We start from the raw sequence: 20238 nt of genomic DNA on the forward strand, positions 1-20238 counted from the left end.
AGCATCACAGGAGCAGGAAGGCTGATGTTTCGGGCCTAGACCCTTCAACTGACGAAGGGTCTAGGCCCGAAACGTCAGCCTTCCTGCTCAGCCTGTTGTGTTCATCCAGCTCTACACCTTGTTATCTCAGATTCTCCAGCATCTGCAGTTCCTACTTTCTCTGATACAATGGGAACCACTTGCAAGTTCACCTTCAAGCCCACCATCCCGATATGGATCTAAAGTCATTGATCCTTCACGGTCACTGGGTCTATGTTTTGGAATGCCCTCCCTAACAGCACTGCAGGTATACATGTAACACAGTTCATCACCACCTTCTCCATGGCCTAATCTACAACACCTCACAAAGACAAAGACCGTAGACTGAAAACCCACAGAGACTCAATTACTCCGATTACCTGCTCTTAGACCATGCATAATGCTGACAAGGCCATGTTTACAATCCAACGGGTTGCCCCAAAATAAAAGCTGCAGAACACCAGACTTCAGCACTTGTGCAGAAGGGGATGCCTCTGAACTGTGACAAGTGCTAATAGAGATATAGCAGCACAGAAACATACCCTTCAGTCCAACTTGTCCATGCCAACCAGATATCCTAAATTAATCTAGCCCCATTTTCCAGCATTTGGCCCATATCCTTCTAAACCCTTCCTATTCACGTACCCATCCAGATGTTGTAATTGTACCAGCCTCCACCACTTTCTCTGGCAGTTCGTTCCACACATGCACCACCCTCTGTGTGAAAAACTTGCCCCTCAGGTCCCTTCTAAGTCTTTTCCCTCTCTCCTTAAACCTATGCCCTGTAGTTTTGGACTCTCCTACCCTGGGGGAAAAGACCTTGGCTATTCACCCTATCCATGCCCCTTATGATTTTATAAACCCCTCTGAAATGGTTTTGGGTAGAAATCTTGGGGGCTGTCTGGTTCCCATCAGTGACAATCCAAGGGCCAGCAGGACACTGGAGGGTCTCGACTTCCACTCGTCGCTATGCGCGAACCAGCTGACAGGATGTGGGCTGGAACCATAGCAAGTAGTCTCATCGCAAAAACTAAAAAGGGAATCATGAAAAAGGGAACGATGACTTTCCGACAACTCAACTCCTACAGCACTCATTGGGGACCAGAAGTGTGCTGGGCCCCACACCTGTTGGAAAGTTTTGAAACGTCACACTGCAAGTAAAATCATGCCCTTATATAAAATCAGAAACTGCGTTCTTTCAAAGTGATGGCGAACGAACTGTAAGGAAGTGACTATTCACCCTCAACAGCAATCAACCACTAGCCCCAGTTTGTCTCAGATCCAAGGCCTTCCTCCAATGAGTCATTCGGCATGAAAACAGACCCTTCGGCCCAACTCGTCCATGCCGACCAGGTTTCCTGAACTAAAAGTACCCACATTTGGCCCCACATTCTTCAACCTTTCCTATTCACGTATCTGTCCGAATAGCTGTTAAAATGTAACAGTACCTGCATCTACTTCTTCCTCTGGCAGTTCATTCCACATCCGATCCACCCTCTGAAAGAAGCTGATGCTAACATTAGGGATCAACTTCGAATAATCTTTGCATCAGTTTGTAGCTGAGGAAATGCACTTATCGTTCCTGACTTTGCCAAGGCTGAGCATTCCAGACTTGTCCCAAGAACAAGAATTAGGAGGGAAAAGCAATTTGGTCCCTAAAGCCTGCTCCCACATTCCGTATAATCGTGACTACAGGCCTCAGACCAAGTAACAGCCTGGACCCCACAATCCATGACTCCCTTTGTCTATTGAAAATCCATCCAACTTCACCCTGAATTGATTTAATAACCCAGCCTCTACTGCTGTCTCAAAACAGAACTCCCACAACGTAAACACCACTCAAGAAATTCTCAACCAAGTCTGAGAAGGGAGGCACTTCATTATTATGCTCCAGTTCCTCATTGCAGACATCTCCCACAAAGAGAAACATCCTCTCAACATCTAATCCAACTGTTCCCAAACAATCCCCCTGGCTCGAGTGAAATAACAATGCGACAAGAGCAATCCAGTACCTCACTCCAGTGAGCATCATTTGTTTGTAAATGCGGATGGAAACTACATTGCAACCGTAGAAGAGGAGATATGGACTGCTCGTGCTTTCATTGTAAACAGATCCACAAAGTACCCTTTCCCTTTATCACAGCAAGAAAAAGACCAGGAGATTTGATACATAGGCCCACACTCAAAAATCCTCAATTACAAACAGAAGCAAAATCAGGTCAAGTTATTGCAGCCTTGGCTCAGCAGGAAGCACTTTCACCTTGGGATCAAGGTCATGGGTCCAAAGAGGATGGGGCTTTCCTAGGTGCCTGGTCAACATGAAGCCTCAACCAACTTCAGGGGAAACAAGCAGGTTGTCTGGTTGATACCCGAGTGCTCTTTGGGAGCCTGCTGTGAATAAATTGGCTGCCGCATTTCCCAAAATTCAACAGTGACTACACTTTCAACAAGTACTCCATTGGCTATAAAGCATTTTGGAATGTTCAAAAAGCACTGTATAAATACAAATCTTGGACACAATAATATGCCTACCTCAATAGCAGGAGGCCCGACTAAAGTTCTACCTGCTCCAGATCCATAACATCCCTGAACTGGGTGTTACAAGTACCTTTAAATACAAGTTTTTCCTTGATCAGTGAGTCACTAATGCGAGACAACAAATTCAAGGTCATTCCCAATTGGACAATAGGTTAGGTTTTGTTTTAGATACAACATGCTAAGGTTTTAGGTCACTTACAGCGCACACTATCAGAAGGCAAATCAATAATATATTCAAAAAAAAGGAACTAGAGCAATGTTTGAAAAAGAGAAAAAAGTCAAAAAAAAAAAAAGGAGAAAGGTGCTGGAAAATGAGGCGGATTACACTTTCAGAGAACCACCATAGCTATAAAGGAACCAGGTGACCCTCTTGTCAATATTTTAAATTTATTTGTTCAGATGTATTATGATCCAGGTCTGGAGAGGTGGGATCTGAACCTGAGCCTTCTGGCCCAGAAGTAGGGACACCAACACTGCACTACGCTACTGACTCATCTATCAGGAGTCTAATAAGACAGCTTCAATATCAAGAAGGCGTATGATTTGCTGGATGTTCTGCTAGTTAAGGAGATCAAGACATCTGGTCAGAAATAGCAAGATAGCCGCCCTGTAATGCAGGAAGTGAATTCAAAGAAACTTCTTTAGCCAAGGAGTGGTGAGAATGTGGAACCAGACAAGGTAGTCGATAAGAATAGTAGAGAAGGGTTGAAGAGGAAGCTCAATAAAAAGCATGAAGAGGAAAGAAATTTGGAGAGGGTGGGGGTTAGAGAATGGGAGGAGGCTCATGTGGAACCTGATCACTGACATGGACCAGTTGGACTGATTGGCCTAGTCCTGAGCGATGGCATTTAAAAATTCTATGACACACCTCAACTTCCAAGTTAAAACCCCAATCTTGGAATTACCCATATGATTAGCATCGTGACTGGAAGGACAACACTAAACCTGAAGTCAACAAAGAACGCATTATCAATTGAGGATTATGAATTGTTTGTTTCCACAACATAATCTTAAGCACCAAATAACTGGCATTAGGTTGAGCCAGGCCTCGATCTGACAGGCAACATGCCACAGAACCATAGGATTGATCGCGGGCCAAGAGACAAAGAAAGCCACAAAAAGCACACAGTTAATATTTAGAGGAGAACACTGAACATCGGGCCAAAGTATTTGTTATGGGATTGAGCCAGCCGTCCAGCTGCAAAATCTGTACTCCCAACTGCCGTCCACATCTATAAAAAGATATGATCTAACCTCAGCAACACACCGTTGACAGCACCTTGCAACCTCTAACGCCTTGAAAAGGACCAAGGGCAGCAGATAAGTAGGAACACCACCACCTAGTAAATTCACTTCTAAGACAAACCATCCTGCCAGGCAATCTTCACTGTCACTTAGTTCAAGTATCCGAAGTTCCGTCACTAACAGGTCTGTCGGTGTATCCACATCACAGACTGCACCACCACTGTCTCAACAGCGTTTAGGGACAGGCAATAAAATGTTGGTTTAACTAGTGACACCCACACCCCTTGAAAACAGATTCAAAAAAGGAGAAAAGGAATTTGGCCATCTTCTATCCCATTCAGCTGCTCAAGCCTGATATGCCACTTGATAAGATCTAACTGTAGTCTCAACTCCACATTCCTGAATGTCCCCCATCCGCAGCTACACCGCACCCCCCACCCCCACCAAACTCTGGACACATTTGTCGATTGACACATCAATCAGCTCAGCCTAGAATATATTTAAAGACCCAGCCTCCACTCATCGCTGGACAAGTATTCAGAAAAACTTAACACGCTAAAAAGGGAAAAAAAAATATTCCTCATCAGCTCCAAAGGCGCGCACACACAAGAACCAGACTGATATAGAGACATCTCACCCACGTTTTTAAAAAAAAAAGTATCATCCTGCATTCATCACAAGCTCAAGATGCCCCCAGGAGATGGGCAGCACGGTGGCATGGTGGTTAGCACTGCTGCCTCACAGCGCCAGGGACCCGGGTTCAGTTCCACCCTTGGGCGACTGTCTGCGTGGAGTTTGCACATTCTCCCAGTGTCTGGGTGGGTTTCCTCTGGGTGCTCTGGTTTCCTCCCAAAGTCCAAAGATGTGCAGGCTAGGTGGATTGGCCATGCTAAATTGCCCGTAGTGGTGTCCAGGGATGTGTAGATTAGGTGGGTTATAAGGGGATGGGTCTGGGTGGGATGCTCTGAGGGTCAGTGTGGATTTGTTGGGTCAAAGGGCCTGTTTCCACACTGTAGGGATTCTATGTCAACAATTTAGTGGATTACAATGACAGCAATTCCCAAAAGCTAGGAGGTGCCTCTACACTGCAAGGTCCCAGAAACAGCAAACCAAGTAATGCTCACGTCTACTAGAGATGTGTGAAATGCCTTGTGTAGATTCACAGCCACCAATTCTGTGCCTCCTCTTTCTCCCCCACTTATTGGTGCTGATACCTCTCAGGAGGCTTGCCCAGACAAAATCTTCATCAGAAGAAATCTTCATCAGAAGATGGGCTTAATCTTAACAAACAGTAGAAGTTTATTGTATACTATTTAACAGCTAGAGACTTTACACCTGAGACACATGACAGCCCTTAGATCTCAGGTTAGGCTCAACTGTAAGTGTTTTTTTTTAAAAGAAGTTCATTCACAGGATGAAGGAGTCGCTGGCCAGGCCAGCATTTATTGCCCATCCCTAATTGCCCAGAGGGCAGTTGAGAGTCAAATCACATTGCTGTAGGTCTGAGTCACATGAAGGCCAGACCAGGTCAGGATGGCAGTTTCCTTCCCTAAAGGGGATTAGTTTTTCCAACAATCGACAACTAGTCTTAATGTCTAACTTACTCTCAATTCCAGATCTTTATTGCACACAAATTCCACCACCTGCCATGGCAGAAATCAAATTCAGGTCCCCAGTACATTACCTGGGGCTCTGGAGTAACAGTCTAGCGATCATACCATTAGGCCATTGCCTCCCCTGATTAAAAAGTTAATGTGTAGCTACAGAGAATTTAAAGTAGGACAACCCAACACATACTTGTGTAGCACCTCTCAGAAACAACCCCTTAGACAGACTCCATCCATCAGGATTTAGTGACGCACATTAACCTTTTCATGTACTAACTGCTTCATGCAATAACAATCGTTTGGGGGGAGAAAAGCGTCAAGGAGGGATCAACACTGCCAAGACAGCCATGCAATCTGCCCACAAAATCTAAATCCTGAATGGTTTGGGTCTGGAACTGCCTGCAAGTGTGGTGGAGATAGGTTCCATTGAGGGACTCAAGGCAGTGCAGAGAAAAAATGTTCAGGGAAAAAGGCAGGAGCCAAAATGCTCAGAGATCCAGCACAGACAATGGGCCAAATGGCTTCCTTCTGCATTGTAGGAATCATAGGGCCCTATGGTGCTAATCCTACAGGCGATCCTCACTGGAGGTTCTGGAGGGTGCGAATGGGAACAGAGTGCGATCATCAACTTGCGGCAAAATTCCTAACATTTTGACTGTCCCAGGCTACACTGGGAACACAGTAAATTGTGCATTTTTTTTTTAAAAATTGTCATACCCAGAGCAGTGAATCTGTCCAAACCTGGAACACAGATCGCCAGAAGGCAAAGGTCAAAGGTCAGTGCTCATCCAATGACTGTCACACGCCTCCACCCCATCCAACACTGGGGGGTGGTGGGACATAACAAATACTTCAAACCATGTATGTGAGATACTGCAAAAACAAAAAAACAACTTATCGTACAAGGTTAAACCAGCCTTTCTATGCCTTTCAACGCTGGTCAGCCTGCTATCGGAAGTATGACATTAAATTGGAAAGGACACCGAAAAAATTTACAAGGATGTTGCCAGGGCTGGGAGAGGCCGCGTTATAAGGAGAGGCTGGGACCTTTTGTTTTTCCTCCTTGGAGCATCAGAGGCTGAGGGGTGACCATATAGAGGTGTATAAGATCATGAGGGGCATAGATAAGGCGAATAGCCAAGGTCTTTTCCCCAGGGAAGGGGAGTCCACAACTAGAGGGCACAGATTTAAGGCAAGAGGAGTAAGATTTAAAAGGGAGATGAGGGGCAACTTTTTCCTCACAGAGGGTGGTGCATGTATGGAACAAGCTGCCAGAGGAAGTGCTACAGGCAGGTACAATTACAGCATTTAAAAAAGGTATTTGGTCAGGTACAGAAAAAGGAAAGGTTTAGAGGGATATGGGCCAAACGCAGGCAAGTGGGACTAGTTTAGGAAACCTAGTCAGCATGTGTGAGTTGGGCCGAAGGGTCTGTTTCCGAACTGTACGACTGTATTTTAGACGTTGGTGGGAAGGGGGCTACGGTTGAAACTTTTTAAAGGAAGACTTGGTGGACAAGGAATCATGTTTGGCAAAAATTTTATTTTCATAAACACCAACAAATTAACTTCTTCAGCGACCTGCTGCAGGCCACGAGAGGTCCACGACCTTAAGTGAAGAACAGTGACACCACAGCGCCCATGGGATCCCAAGTTACAAATCTCCACGTGCGCAAGGTTTGAGAAGTTGGCATCACAGCCCAGCTCGAGCCAGTGTTTAAACAACATCCAGGAACAGCCATCCAACTGCCCAAAAAGAAAATCCCATTCGATAGGAAATTGGGAACAGGAACTCAAAGCCTATTGTGTAATGTTCACCCACCCACTTTCACATCACAGCCAAGATCATCTTAACACACAACAGACCAGTAATTAAACCTGGAACTTGCACAATTCTCAATTCAAAACAAAAACATCCATTATGCTGCAAGGAAATTCTAAAGTAAAACAAAGGACTGCAGACACTGGAGATCTGAAACAAAAAAAACAAATTGCAGAAGAAGCTCAGCAGGTCTGGCAGCATCCTTGGGGTGAGAAAGCAGGGCTAACATTCTGGGTTCTGAAGAGGGAGAGCTGGTCCTGTTCTGACAAAAAAGGGCCACTGGACTTGAAATGTTAAACTCTGCTCTCTCTGCACAGATCTGCTGAGTTTCTCCTGCAATTTTTGTTTCGAAAGGGAATGCCATTGAGGGGGGTTGGAAAACGCCAGAGAATGCCCAAAAAGCTGCTGGAGGCAAAAATCAACCCAAAAAAAGACAAAAAAAAGGGAACAGAATGGGTACTGCTTTTGGGGGAAAAAAAAACCCACAGAATGTGTGCATCATTGGCTGGTCAGCATTTGTTGCCCACCCCTATAAGAAAAACCTGTGAGAAAAAGTGATGGCTGGCTGCCATGTTGAACCACTATGGTGTTACTGCACCCACCATGATGTTAGGGAGGGAGTTATTTCATGAGGCTGCAAGGAAAGATTAGGGCACATTGGAGCTCTCTTTGAAAACAGCCAGCACAACCATGATGGGCTGAGCAGCCTCCCACTGAACTATAAGACTCTAAGCTGCAGCAAAAAAAAAAACAAAGCACTGGCTATTTTGAAAGAAGTTCACACCCAGCTTCTGGAACTAAAACTTTTCTGGTGTTAGATCATACAATAGACTGCATGCATTATATGCATGAGGCTATGTAGTTAACAGCATTAACCCACAGTAATTGTCATCTCAAATGACACCCAGAATCTAGACTTGCCAGCTTTGCACATTTTTTTCTTTGGAAAAAAAAAAGAACTTCTGGCTTTCAGAATTTCCATTTATCTAGACAGAAGAAGCAGATCTACCATGGAGGAAGAAAATAAAAATTTAAACTCAGAGGAGTTCAAATTATATTTCTTTCTGAAACAAGGTTTCACCAAGTGTAGTGTGGTATTTGATCCAAATGACAGTTATAAACAGGAAATCAGTCCTCAACCCTCAGCTTTTACAACATAGATTGCCATCTACTCCAGTCTCTTTTAAGCCTCGTCCCCACCCAAGACAAAATTTTAACAACCCCCACCCCCCCTCCCCCATCCCCTCTCCTCTACTCCAAACCCAGTGAGACCAGTTTGGAGAATAATGCCTTAGAGTGTGTTCTGGTCAATACAATTGCACTCAGTCAGATGAAACCGTCTGATATTACAGGAAAGAAAATGAGGAGGAGATGGATCTGCAGTAACATTTGAACCCACCAGATAAGCATATAGCCTACCAGGAAATGAGCACTTCCGTTTAGAATGGAGGTGCTCAGTTTTTTGCAGCAGTGTGGTTTGAGTTCTTGTAACTCTGCCTATATAAAAAAAAGAGAATCAGCTATATAACGCCTTTCATGACCTCAGGAAGTCTTGAAGCACTTTACAGCCAATGAAGTGGTTTTTCGTCACTCTTACAAAAAAAAGAGAAAGATACAGGAGTCAGTAGATAGCAACCTTCCACCTGTCTGTTCACTGATGTATGTCAACTGAGGGATAAGGAAGGGCCAGGACACCTCTCCTCCTCTTTATCACTGGAGCCGGGGGTTACGTTGCAATAGCCCATCAGCGTTGGCTTGTTCTGTATGAACGTCTCAACAGAAAATATGGCCATGCCAATAATGCAGCACTCCCTCAGTACTACACTGGAGTATCAGCACAAATTATGGATCAGGTTGTCTGGAGGAGGACGTAAAATGGTCCACTTTTTAAACTCAAGAAGTCTCAAGCAACACTGAACCTTCACGCTTTTGGAAACTGCTAGCACTTGTTGGTATCACTTGTGGATTGCCTCAAGAACAGAAGGTTAGATAGGTCAGGCCTGTCACTCAGGAGTTTAGAAGAGAAGAGTCGGGGGCGACTTAATTGAAACATACAGGATCCTCCAGGAGACTTGAATGGGAGGATATGGGAAAGATGCTTCCTCATTTGGGAGATTCTAGAACTAGGGTTTGCCCATTTAAGACAGATGAGGGAGAGAAAAGTTCTGAGGATTTGAGTTTTTGGAACTGCCTTCCTCAGAAAGATACTGGATGAAGAACCTTGAACGTTTTTTTAAGGCCAAGGAAGAAAGATTTTCATTGACTAAGGAATAGAAAGATTATCAGGGATATGCAGGAATGTAGAGTTGAATTTAAAATCAGATTAGCCTGGATCTTATTGAGTGGCAAAGCAGGCTGAAAGGGCAAAGTGGCCTACTCTTGTTTGTAAGCAGTTCCTCAGATGACATCACCTTCAGGATTTCACCCAAGGGACCATATTCTTCATCAGCCGTTGACAGACAGCAGTGTCAAGCTATTTGACCATGGGGAGATTACAGCTGCTAAGATACATTATCTTACAATCAACATGCAAACTCACACCCCTGGTAGGTTCAAGATCTGCATCAAGAGCTCGGGTTGCTAGAGCGTGTGAAGGAGGATTAAAACCACACCAAATTTATTATCGACTCATTGCATTCCCTTGCTCAAATTACAACGCAGCGCAGCCCAGGGATCAAATGGGGAATCCACTTGATCTCTCTGGTTCACCTCCCCCTCCTGAGCCACTGAAGGAGCAAGGAAATTGAACACATGGCCCATTTATCTACAAAACCCCACAGAATGCTGGGATTTGTGAAACACTGAATCAAACTCACTCACTTTTCCTCCTCCTCCCCCATCATCAGTCCCTGAAAGAATCAGTTCTCATAAACATTCATAGTTTAGAAGATTGGGGAACTGAAAGCACAGACTCTCCCCTGTTTTATTAGAGCAGCACAAGGGGGAAAAAGATAAATTCATGTTTCAATCACATCACCCTATATTTACAGGTTCAGAGATTCAGGTTCGACTCTCTGGACATTTTGCAACATTCCTCCTGGCAATAAAACGTCTCAAATTGTACATTTCAGAGAAAAACAAAAATGGTATACGAGCCAAAAAGGTACTTGGCACAATCACTTAAAAAAAAAGGAGTTTTCAGTTTAACCTGTAACTGCCAGAATGGCACAAGGAAGCACACCAGCAGTAGATTTAACCAATTTCCATACATATCCGAATTGAGCGTCGCACAGAACATGCTCCAGCTTTTCCAAATAAATAGGTCTAATAATACATTGACCAGCCCCTCGGAGGCCCCAGGCTGGAGCCAAACTGACCAGGGCAGGGGTAGGGAAGCAGTTCCCTGGTTGTCCAGGGAGAAAACAGTCTAAAGTCTTCAGTAAGGGAATGGGCAGCAACTTTATCCGCCACTCTGTTTCAGCCCCTCGGGAGCATTACAAAATGCTTTTGGGAGCTCTTGTGTCAGTGTTGGAAATGCAGGTCCTTTTAAGGGTAAAGAAAACAGCTCCAGAGAGAGAAGATTGAGAACAAGTGATGCTCATTGGGCTTTGAACTGAAGAACTGGGTGCATAGGGCTCTTGTGGCACAGTGGTAGTGTCCCTACCCCTGGAACAAAAGGCCAGAGTTCAGGTCCCATCTGCTCCATAGGTGTATAATAATGTCTCTCAACAGGTTGATTAGAAAAACAGGTGAAATGAAGGATAAATCTAGGTGCAGGTTACAGTAGGTGGTGCAATGGCACTATCACTGGATTAGCAATCCTAGCCCCAGGTTAGTGATTTGGGATCATGGGCCCAAAACCCATTCTAGCAGTTGTTGGCATTTTAATTTGATTAATTAATCTGGGACAGAAATAAGTAATTGGTTGTTGCAAAAGCCCATCTGGGTCACTGATGACCCTTTTCTTAAAAAAAATGAAGAGCTGGGTTTGGCTGTGATGAAAGCAAAGTAAGTTTGGCACTTTGGTGTTTGGGGGGAGAAAAGTATGTTCGGTTTTGCATAAGAACACTTCTGGATACAAGAAAGAAAGAAAAAACCCATTAAAAAGTGATGGGTTCTTCTTCAGTTGTAGTGTCCCCACTCTAAGCCAGGAGACCTGGGTTCAAGTCCCAAATACCCTACAGGTGTGTAACATTTGATTAGAAATGAAAACAAAAACTGAGGATTTCTCAATTTACTCATTTTGTGGGATGTTGGTGTCACTGGCTGGACCCAGCATTTATTGCCTTGTCCCTAGCTGCCTCTTGAGAAGGTGGTGGTGAGCTGCCTCCTTGAACCGCTGCAGTCCACCTGCTGTGGGTTGACCCACAATGCCCTTAGGGAGGGAATTCCAGGATTTTGACCCAGCGACAGTGAAGGAACGGAGATATATTTCCAAGCCAGGATGGGGAGTGGCTTGGAGGGGAACTTGCATGGGATGGTGTTCCCATGTATCTACTGCCCTTGTCCTTCTAGATGGAAGTGGTCGTGGGTTTGGAAGGTGCCATCTGAGGATGTTTGGTGAATTGCCCACAGATCCAGGTTGTGTACCATGGAGGAGGCGCATTTGCTTCACTTCTGCAGCTGGGTTGGTGACAGGTATCCTTGGAGAGGTGGCCATTAACACCCTTGAGAGAGGTGGGCACTGTAGGGGTTGGAGTGAGTTATGTCCCCAGTAATTCCATTACAATGCAGTTTCTCCCCCCTGCTTCCCCTCTATTTGTTGTTGTTGTTGCAGTGCCCCTGGAGGATAATGTGTGTTTAACTGATCTCTAAGGACCAGAAAGCTTGGGCTCAAGGCCTATCTGCCCCAGACATTTGTTATCACATGTCTGAGGCTGATTTTAATACAAGGAGGTTGTTGGGTGGAATTGGTTGATCGTATTACTGCTAACAACTCAACTCGATTTTGCTTCCTCCCTTGTTTCTCTGTTTTTTTCTTCTGTTATTTGACCCTGCAGCGTCTGTTATTTGTTTAATTAGTTAATTCGGTGATTTGGCAGTGGATTTAAATAAAAAATACAACAAACAGCTGGAATATTTGGGCCATTTGTTGTGCAATTGTAGTATCCCTCCCTCAGCCAGGAGATCTGGTTCAATCCCTGCTCCATAGGTGTCTCTGAACAGGTTAATTTGTAAAACAAGGGTTCATTTTTGTTGATTAGATGACTAGATAACTTGGTTGGGGTATTAGGAGAGAGCTGGGGTTTTTTTCTTCCTGTGGGGGCTGGAGTGCACTGTCTCCCTGTCCAATGCTATTTTGATTTAATTCTCCCCCACCCTTCGTTATCCCCACTTTTTTCAGGTTATCATTACACTGCACCTGGTGGGCAGAATGGGATGAGGGTGCAGATCCCTTGCCATTGCACCACCCAACCTGTGCCCTTTCTGCTGCAGAGGCGGGCATCATATAGTCCACACTCCGAGCCCTCGCTCTCCACACCCACAACTTGCTTGGAAATGGAGCCTGATGCTCAAGTGCACAGCTCCACAGAGGAGTCATGCACCATCGTCTAGATTCGGGAACCTTTGGAAAGGCGTGTTTAAGAAAGCTCTTGCACATTTTCTACACTTCATGCCCACCGCCTCAGTAGGAGATATATACAGAGCCAACGAGGCATCAACAAAGACAAGCTTCAACATGCACATGGCTGACTACCAGTACTAGACGGCTGTTGTACCTTTTCTCCCCCCCAGAGATGATTACTGAATGGGGGGGTTTTGATTGTGGGCATTTCAAGGCCTGTTATTACATGGCTTATTGTACATAAACAGCATACTGCATTGAGTGGGCATGGGGGCTAAGGGCTACAGAACCTGGCAGTCTTTACTATGATGGGGCCAACAGTTCAACTAATCAGAGGTGGGCCTTCTAACCAGTTCTCCCTCTCCTTCCCCATTTAAACTAACTCTGGGTTTGGTAGGCCCTAATTCAGCCAACTTCTTCCGTCCAGCAGTGCGCTGGAGCATCCACGTCAGTCTGTATTTATGGGGACAGTGGTCTGCAGAGACACAAAGCTTCCCAATTCAAGTTTCCCATCTCCTTAGTGAAAAATCAGCTCCATATGCCTTGGTTCAGACCCTTCAGTCAGGGGTTCATTGCAAATATCATCTTTGTATTTATAAAGCACTTTTAACAGTCAAATATCCCACACAGTGTTTAGAAGATTAGCAAGAGCATTGAGCCACGGAAGATAGTGGCCAAACTGTATGTGAGGAATTCAACTCAAGTAGATATCTGGATGGGAGAAGCGATATTAGTTGGCCGACAGATACCACAAGGCCCCTATGAGTGATGACAAGTTGAACAAAGTATTAGCCCAGGAGTCTGCACTAACTAAAATATCACAGAGTGGCATTAGTTCCCAAACTGGATCGCATATGCTAAAGAATGGTCTACATGAAACAGCTGGAAGAGTAGCAGATGTTAAAGCTCCATTCTGTTCAAGGATGGACATCATATTCCCGTGCACAGGAAGGTACTTAACATGCACGCCCAATCAGATCTCTGACTGGGCTCTCACTCATCGCATTGCTCAGTGATTCAGAGTTTGCTGCATTTTCCATTCACTAGGCACCCAAATACAATTAGTCACGGGAAGCAATCGAGATGATTTCCCCCGCCCTATGACTAGGCACCATATGAACAGGAGTGAGTGTGCGCAAGGGCTTTGGGACCCTGGAGTAACCTTGCGATGATGTCAGGGAGCTGCACATCACTGAGCACAAATAGCACCACGGGCAGAGTTTGAACTGGTGAGAAAGTCTATGAGCACATGGACGAGAACTCCAGTCCTTACCTAATGCAAGTAGAAGATCTGAGCCTGGTATATCTATGATTAGCATGTCTGGGAGTATTTACCATTAATGCAGAATAAAAAGAGTGTTACATTGAAATCTAAGTTTGAAGACAGACTAATGGAGAAGGTAAATTCTAGGGCTCTCAGACTCCAGCTTAGTAATGCAGCATCAAACCACACAAAAAAAAGTTCTCTTTCTTTCAGTCAAAGAAGCTAACTGTTGCAATTTTAAAGACTGCAATACTGTATCTCACCCCTCGGATTACAGAGCTATTACACAATCCTCTCCTTTACTGACTGAATTGTGCATGATGTCCTAGGGTTAGTAGACAATGCAGATAAAGCAAGAAGCAGCTATTCAGTCCCCTGAACCTATCCCACTGGGATGCAATGAGATCATGACTGAGCTGTGATCAGGGGAGATGTCAGAGGTAGGTTCTTCATACACAGCAAGGTGGGCGTGTGGAAAGCGCTGGCGGCAGTGGTAGTGGAGTCAGATACTTTACAGACTTTTAAATGACTCTTGGATAGGCACATGGAGGATAGTAAAACGTAGCATATGCAGGGTAGTTTGATTTTAGTAGGATAATAGGTCGGCACAACATCGTGGGCCGAAAGACCTGTACTGTTCTATGTTCTACCTGCACATCACTTGTAAACAAAAATCCATCAATTTCAGATTTAAATTTAACAACTGATCTAGAATGGACTGCCATTTGTAGGTGTGTTTGGAAGAATGGGGAGGGATCTCATAGAAGCCTCTAAAATTCTAACAGGATTGACTGGGTAGATGCAGGAAGGATATTCTCGATGACCGGGAAGTCCAGAATCGGGGTCACAGTCTGAAGATGCATTTAGGATTGAGATGAGGAAAAGCACCCTCACCTAGACAGCAGTGAACCTGCAGAATTCTCGGCCACAGAAAGCAGTTGAAGCCTAAACGTGATATGTTTTCAAGAAGGAGATAGATATAGTTCCTAGGGCTAGAGGAATCAAAGGGTATGGGGAGGAGAGGAATCAAAGGGTATGGGGAGGAAACAGGAACAGGGGACGGAACTGGATGATTAGCCATGATCACATTGAATGGCACAGCAAGCTCAAAGGGCTGAATGGCCTAATCCTGCTCTTATATTCTATGTTGGTGTTTCTCAGAGTTCCAAACCCCAAATGCTTGTGCACCTGGAAACATTTCCTAATTTCATTCCTGAAAAAGGTGTGGCTCAAATCTAAGTGCGTCCCCTGGTCCTTGACGTCACAGGGAGTAATATGTTTCCCCATCTACATCTCCCAGAGTGATTCAGACATCCACGCACATCTTAAAATTAGCTTCCTGTCATCAATCCACTGATGACAATTCTGCATCTGATTACTACCTCGGCTTTTTAAATGGTTGCTCAACGAGGCAGTGGATTTACTTTATCGTTAATTACCCACTAGGAGCACACAAATGTTGCAAGTCCCTAAAGATGTTGGACCATGATGCAACTGTTCACAGGATATTGGTTTATTACAGCTGGTCGACTGCGAAACTTAACACCACTCTTTTAGAAGCACAATCTGAAAACCTGAACCGAATCCAAAGGGACCAGGGGCTGTTTAGTTGGATTTTAACATTTGCCACTGTGGGAGGGGTTTTCTCAGTTGATAGCACCACGGCCTCCAGTGACTCCCAGGTGTTCCTCAGCCTGCTCAAGTACATGCTATCCTTGATGTCAGCGGCAAACACAGAGCCAGCTCCCATATGAATGCTGATGACGTCTGGCTTTATCCCTCCATTGCATCTCTCAAGCTGCATGCTCAGGGCACAGCAGTGGCAGAGTCACCATTTCCTCTCTGGCCAAACACCGGAGCCATCAGCATCACTTCCCAGTGCAAACACTTCTCCAGCCACCATCATCTCCACCCATTTCCCCCAGTCAATGGTCCATGCTTCACTTGAGCACTTTCTGACGGTCCCATCTCACCCACGCTCCGTCCGGCATAAAGACCACCTCCTCTGTGGATAGCAGAGTGGCACAGTGGGACCGTGCTGGGTTTATAACTCAGAGGATGAGGGATCAAAGCCATCTTCTACCATTTTGGGACAGCACGGTGGCTCAGTGGTCAGCACTGTTGCCCGGGTTCGATTTCAGCCTTCAGCGAATGTCTGTGCGGAGTCTGAATGTTCTCCGTGTCTGAGACAGTTTCCTCCCACAGTCCAAAGATGTGCAGTTTAGGTGGATTAGCCATGCTAAACTGCCCATCAGCGTTTAGGATGGAAAAATGCAGGGATAGTGTAGGGGTGGGATGCTCTTCAGAGGGTTAATGTGAACTTGATGGGCCGAATAGCCTCCTTCCACACTGTAGGGAATTCTATGATTCTATGTAACATGACCTGAGGTCTCGTACATCTTCAGATTCGATTAACCCTACACTGACAAAGTTGCCATCCTCACCCTACATAATCTCCCCGATTCATCTAAACCTTGGTTTCCTCTATTGCTTCCCAACCACTAGCATTATCTTGCCCATTTGAGACATTTAGTGACTAGGAAACGACAATAAAGCCTACAAGGCAGGCACACTGGTCCAACCTTTCTGCAACATGGAGCTCCACAAGAACCAGTATATTCATTTCCCAGCATTACTGCTTTATCCTTTTGGGGAGTCCACTGTGTTCAAGGCCTTCAGCACCTCAGCTCTCCTACCTCCACATTCTCCAATTATGGCTTCTTATACCTTCTGCCTTCCCACTGCCACGCTTCATAGAATCCCTACAGTATGGAAGCAGGACCTTTGGCCCATCAAGTCCACAGTGACCCTCCGAACAGCATCCCACCCAGACTCAACCCCCTACCCTATTCCTGTAACCCTACATTTCCCACAGCCAATCCACCTAACCTGCATGTCCCTGGACACTATGGGGCAATTTAGCATGGCCAATCCACCCATCTTTGGACTGTGGGGGGAAACTGGAGCACCCGGACAAAACCCACGCAGACACAGGGAGAATGTGCAAACTCCACACAAACAGTGGCCAGAGGGTGGGTTCGAACCCGGATCCCTGGTGCCGTGAGGCACTGGTGCTAACCGCTGAGCCACTGTGCCAGCCAATGCTCAGCATAATTTTGTGGAGCCATCCCCATACAAGGCACTTTAGACTTTTCTAAAATTATTTCTTTCGTTGGCATTTGCTGGCCATCTCTAATTGGCCTTGAATGGAATGGTTTTCTAAGCCATTCCAGAAGGCAGTTAAGAATCAACCACCCTCCATTGGCCAGATCATCATTCAGCAGCGTCCAAGTGTCCTTTTTGTTAGGGTTAGTATCAATGATCCTCACACCTCGGTGAAACGATTGGGGAATAACAGATGCTCATAATAAGTGCAAAAGTCTGTAGCCTTTGCAGCACTGGGCTCAAGATTTCTTTTCTAATCTCCTGTTCAGTGATGTTAGGACACAGGTCTGGAGCATGTGGGACTTAAACCCAGGCCTCCTTGTTCAGAGGCAGAGGCACTACCACTGCCCAAGTGCCCCGGATCAAGATTATTGCACATCTTTCACAAAATATCAAGCCCAGCATTTAGAAGGGCCTCAGGAGAAGTAAGTGACATGTCCTTTCAAGGGAAGCAGGAGACAACGAAAGTCCCTATTTCCCCCCAATTCCAAAGGGCTTGGATTTATACAGCACCTTTCACGCCTATTGGATGACTCAAAATGCTTCATGGCCCATTAAGTACTTTTCTTGATGCATGGACACCTTTGTAATGTAGGAAATGCCACAGTTAATTTGCATAGGGATAAAGTGATAAGGTTTGCACAGTGATGAGATAATGTTGGTTAGTTTGTTGAAAATGATTAGATGTGATTGAAACGAACGGTGAAAACAGGCTCAAGGGGCTCAACGGGCTCAACAGCCCACTACTATGTTCGAAATCATTCCCCACTGTGCCCATACAAGCATTTTAAAAAGGGGGCATTAAATTGACATTACTTCCATGTTCAATGTATCAGGTTATGCACCATCACTAGGTCAAATAATATCAGGTCAGAATGCTTAATAGACAGTCTGACACCAGTCCTTTCGTTCTTCCCCTTTTAAACAAAGGGCCAAAAATACTAAATAAAAACCGAAAGAACGGCAGATGCTGTAAATCAGAAACAAAACAGAAGTTGCTGGAAAAACTCAGCAGGTCTGGCAGCATCTTTGAAGAGAAATCAGAGTTAACGTTACAGGACCAAAAATACTGCTCAGTTGTTGTGCTAATAAGCTCATGAACAATATCTGAATGAGACACAACAAGATGGGGGGGGGGGGAGAAACACGGTCGCTTTCCCTCAGGTGGGAAGTTTGAACCAAAAGGCAGGAAAGTGGCAAGCTACAAAGATGTCCATTTTGATCCATATCCAGAACCTTCAGCTGAAGGAATGTGCATTTCTGTAGCGCCATTCACAACTTCAGGATGTCCTAACCTGCTTCACAAGTAACAATATAGTACGCTGGAATGCAATGGCACAGTATCTGTAATGCATGTTGTAAGGCAAGTTGTTCACAGCAAAGCTCCCACAACTGGCAACACAATAGCCATCAAATAAGCAAAAAGCACTTCTTCAAAACAGTACCACGAGACCTTTCAATCCACTACTTCAATTGCACAATAGTTCGGGGAATCTTTCTCCCTGTGAGTCAACGGTTTTAATTTCTAGTTCATCTGGGATTTTGGATCCCATCAAAGTAGATTTTAAAAAGATTACTGCAGCTAGTGTTTGTAGAAGCTGACCGTGACACCTCCTTCAATCCTCAGCCTAAAGAATTTTCTTTTCAATAAAATAAAAAGAAGCTCCAAAATGAGCGTGGGTGCAAAACAAAAAGTTTACTTTCAAGAAGTTAAAGAGCATCAAGCCACAGGGTGGTAACACCTCAACTGATGATACATCAATGAACCAAAACCCTAAACTAACAAGCACTGCACAAACAAGTACGTTTCTGGAAAATTTTACAGACTCCAATACAAATTAAATTTATACTGTATTCTCCTGAAGATGTCCAAATCACACATTTAAAACAAAAGGGTAAAATAAATTTTACAATAATCAGCCACTGAAACCTGTTTTTAAATAAAGAACAAGAAAATACATTTTGAAATTCGAATTCTGTAATATTAACCTCCATCAAAAGCACATGGGCTGCAAAACTCAAAAGGGGCAGATGTGGATAACTGGACACAATGAGATGGTTAGACGCAGGGGCAATCAGATAAAGGGGTGAAATTTTTTTCAGGTTAAGTTTGAACATTAAAATATTTTACTCCGCCCTCTTCAATAGTAATTGTGTTGCAGAAGTACTGAAATACCACCCAAAAAAGGAACCGAGGAGGAAACGAAAGAGGAACATTAAATTTTCATCTGCTTAAGTCACTCTTTCCAAAATCTGTGAAAAATAAAATTCAAAAGCAAATGTGGAAATAATTTGTAACTTAACACAGAAGTGTAACTGGAACGGGCGAAAATTGAAGTTTATGGGGAGGGAAAGGGGAAAAAAAAAGTTTGGGGAAAAAGTTTGAAAATTGCAGTTATCACTCACCCATCCCCCACCACCACACATTTGATGGCCTGCATCTTCTAAAACTGGATGAGGTGTGATTTCAAGATGTCCAAAGGGGTTGAACTGGCAACGACAGGGGAAACAAGATGTCAGGAGAGAAGAGTCAGTGAAGACAGCACAGTCAAAAGAAGAAACAGGACACTTCACTGAAACTTCTCAGCTCACCACAGCCACCACCCAAAACCCTGTGCACTGAGCTAACACACAACATGAACTCTATCCCTTATTGGCCACCCTGTCCCTGTTTGCCTGTTTATTGGTCTGTCTAGGTGTCAATCACGCCATCACTTTTGCCCCACCCACCCGCCTGTGAATGTGACCCGCCCCTCTCTATCTGATTGGACGGTTCGCCCTCAGGGGCAGGGACAAGGTTGTCAATCTGGGATCAAAACTTCTCCACTTTTTTTTAAGTGGATATTATGCTGTTGGATCACGGCCCTGTTCCAAGTTTTGCATGCTTTTGTTTTGCATTCAACTCCCATTGAAATAAAATCCACTGTTTTGCTGGGGTTTTTTTTTGATGACAATTTGTTTTTGCTTGTCGCTGCTTATCCCAATACCAACCGGTGGAATCAAATTGACTGGATGGGTGCAGCTCCAACAACACTCTAGAAGTTTGACACTATCCAGGACAAAGCAGCCCGCTTGA

General features: G+C 44.7%; 1 protein-coding gene across 1 annotated transcript in view; it reads right to left on the reverse strand.

Moving 5' to 3' along the window:
- LOC109924676 (ras-related C3 botulinum toxin substrate 1) overlaps nucleotides 1–19798 on the reverse strand; it is a 61920-nt gene extending 42122 nt beyond the window's left edge. Inside the window, exon 1 of the mRNA XM_048617312.1 lies at nucleotides 19569–19798. Within this exon, the coding sequence (XP_048473269.1) occupies nucleotides 19569–19603 (35 nt within the window). The 5' untranslated portion in view covers nucleotides 19604–19798. The remainder of the gene's footprint in view (nucleotides 1–19568) is intronic.
- Nucleotides 19799–20238: the final 440 nt, after the last annotated feature.

Source organism: Rhincodon typus, chromosome 37 (assembly GCF_021869965.1).
Source record: "Rhincodon typus isolate 14 chromosome 37, sRhiTyp1.1, whole genome shotgun sequence".
NCBI lineage: Eukaryota > Metazoa > Chordata > Chondrichthyes > Orectolobiformes > Rhincodontidae > Rhincodon > Rhincodon typus.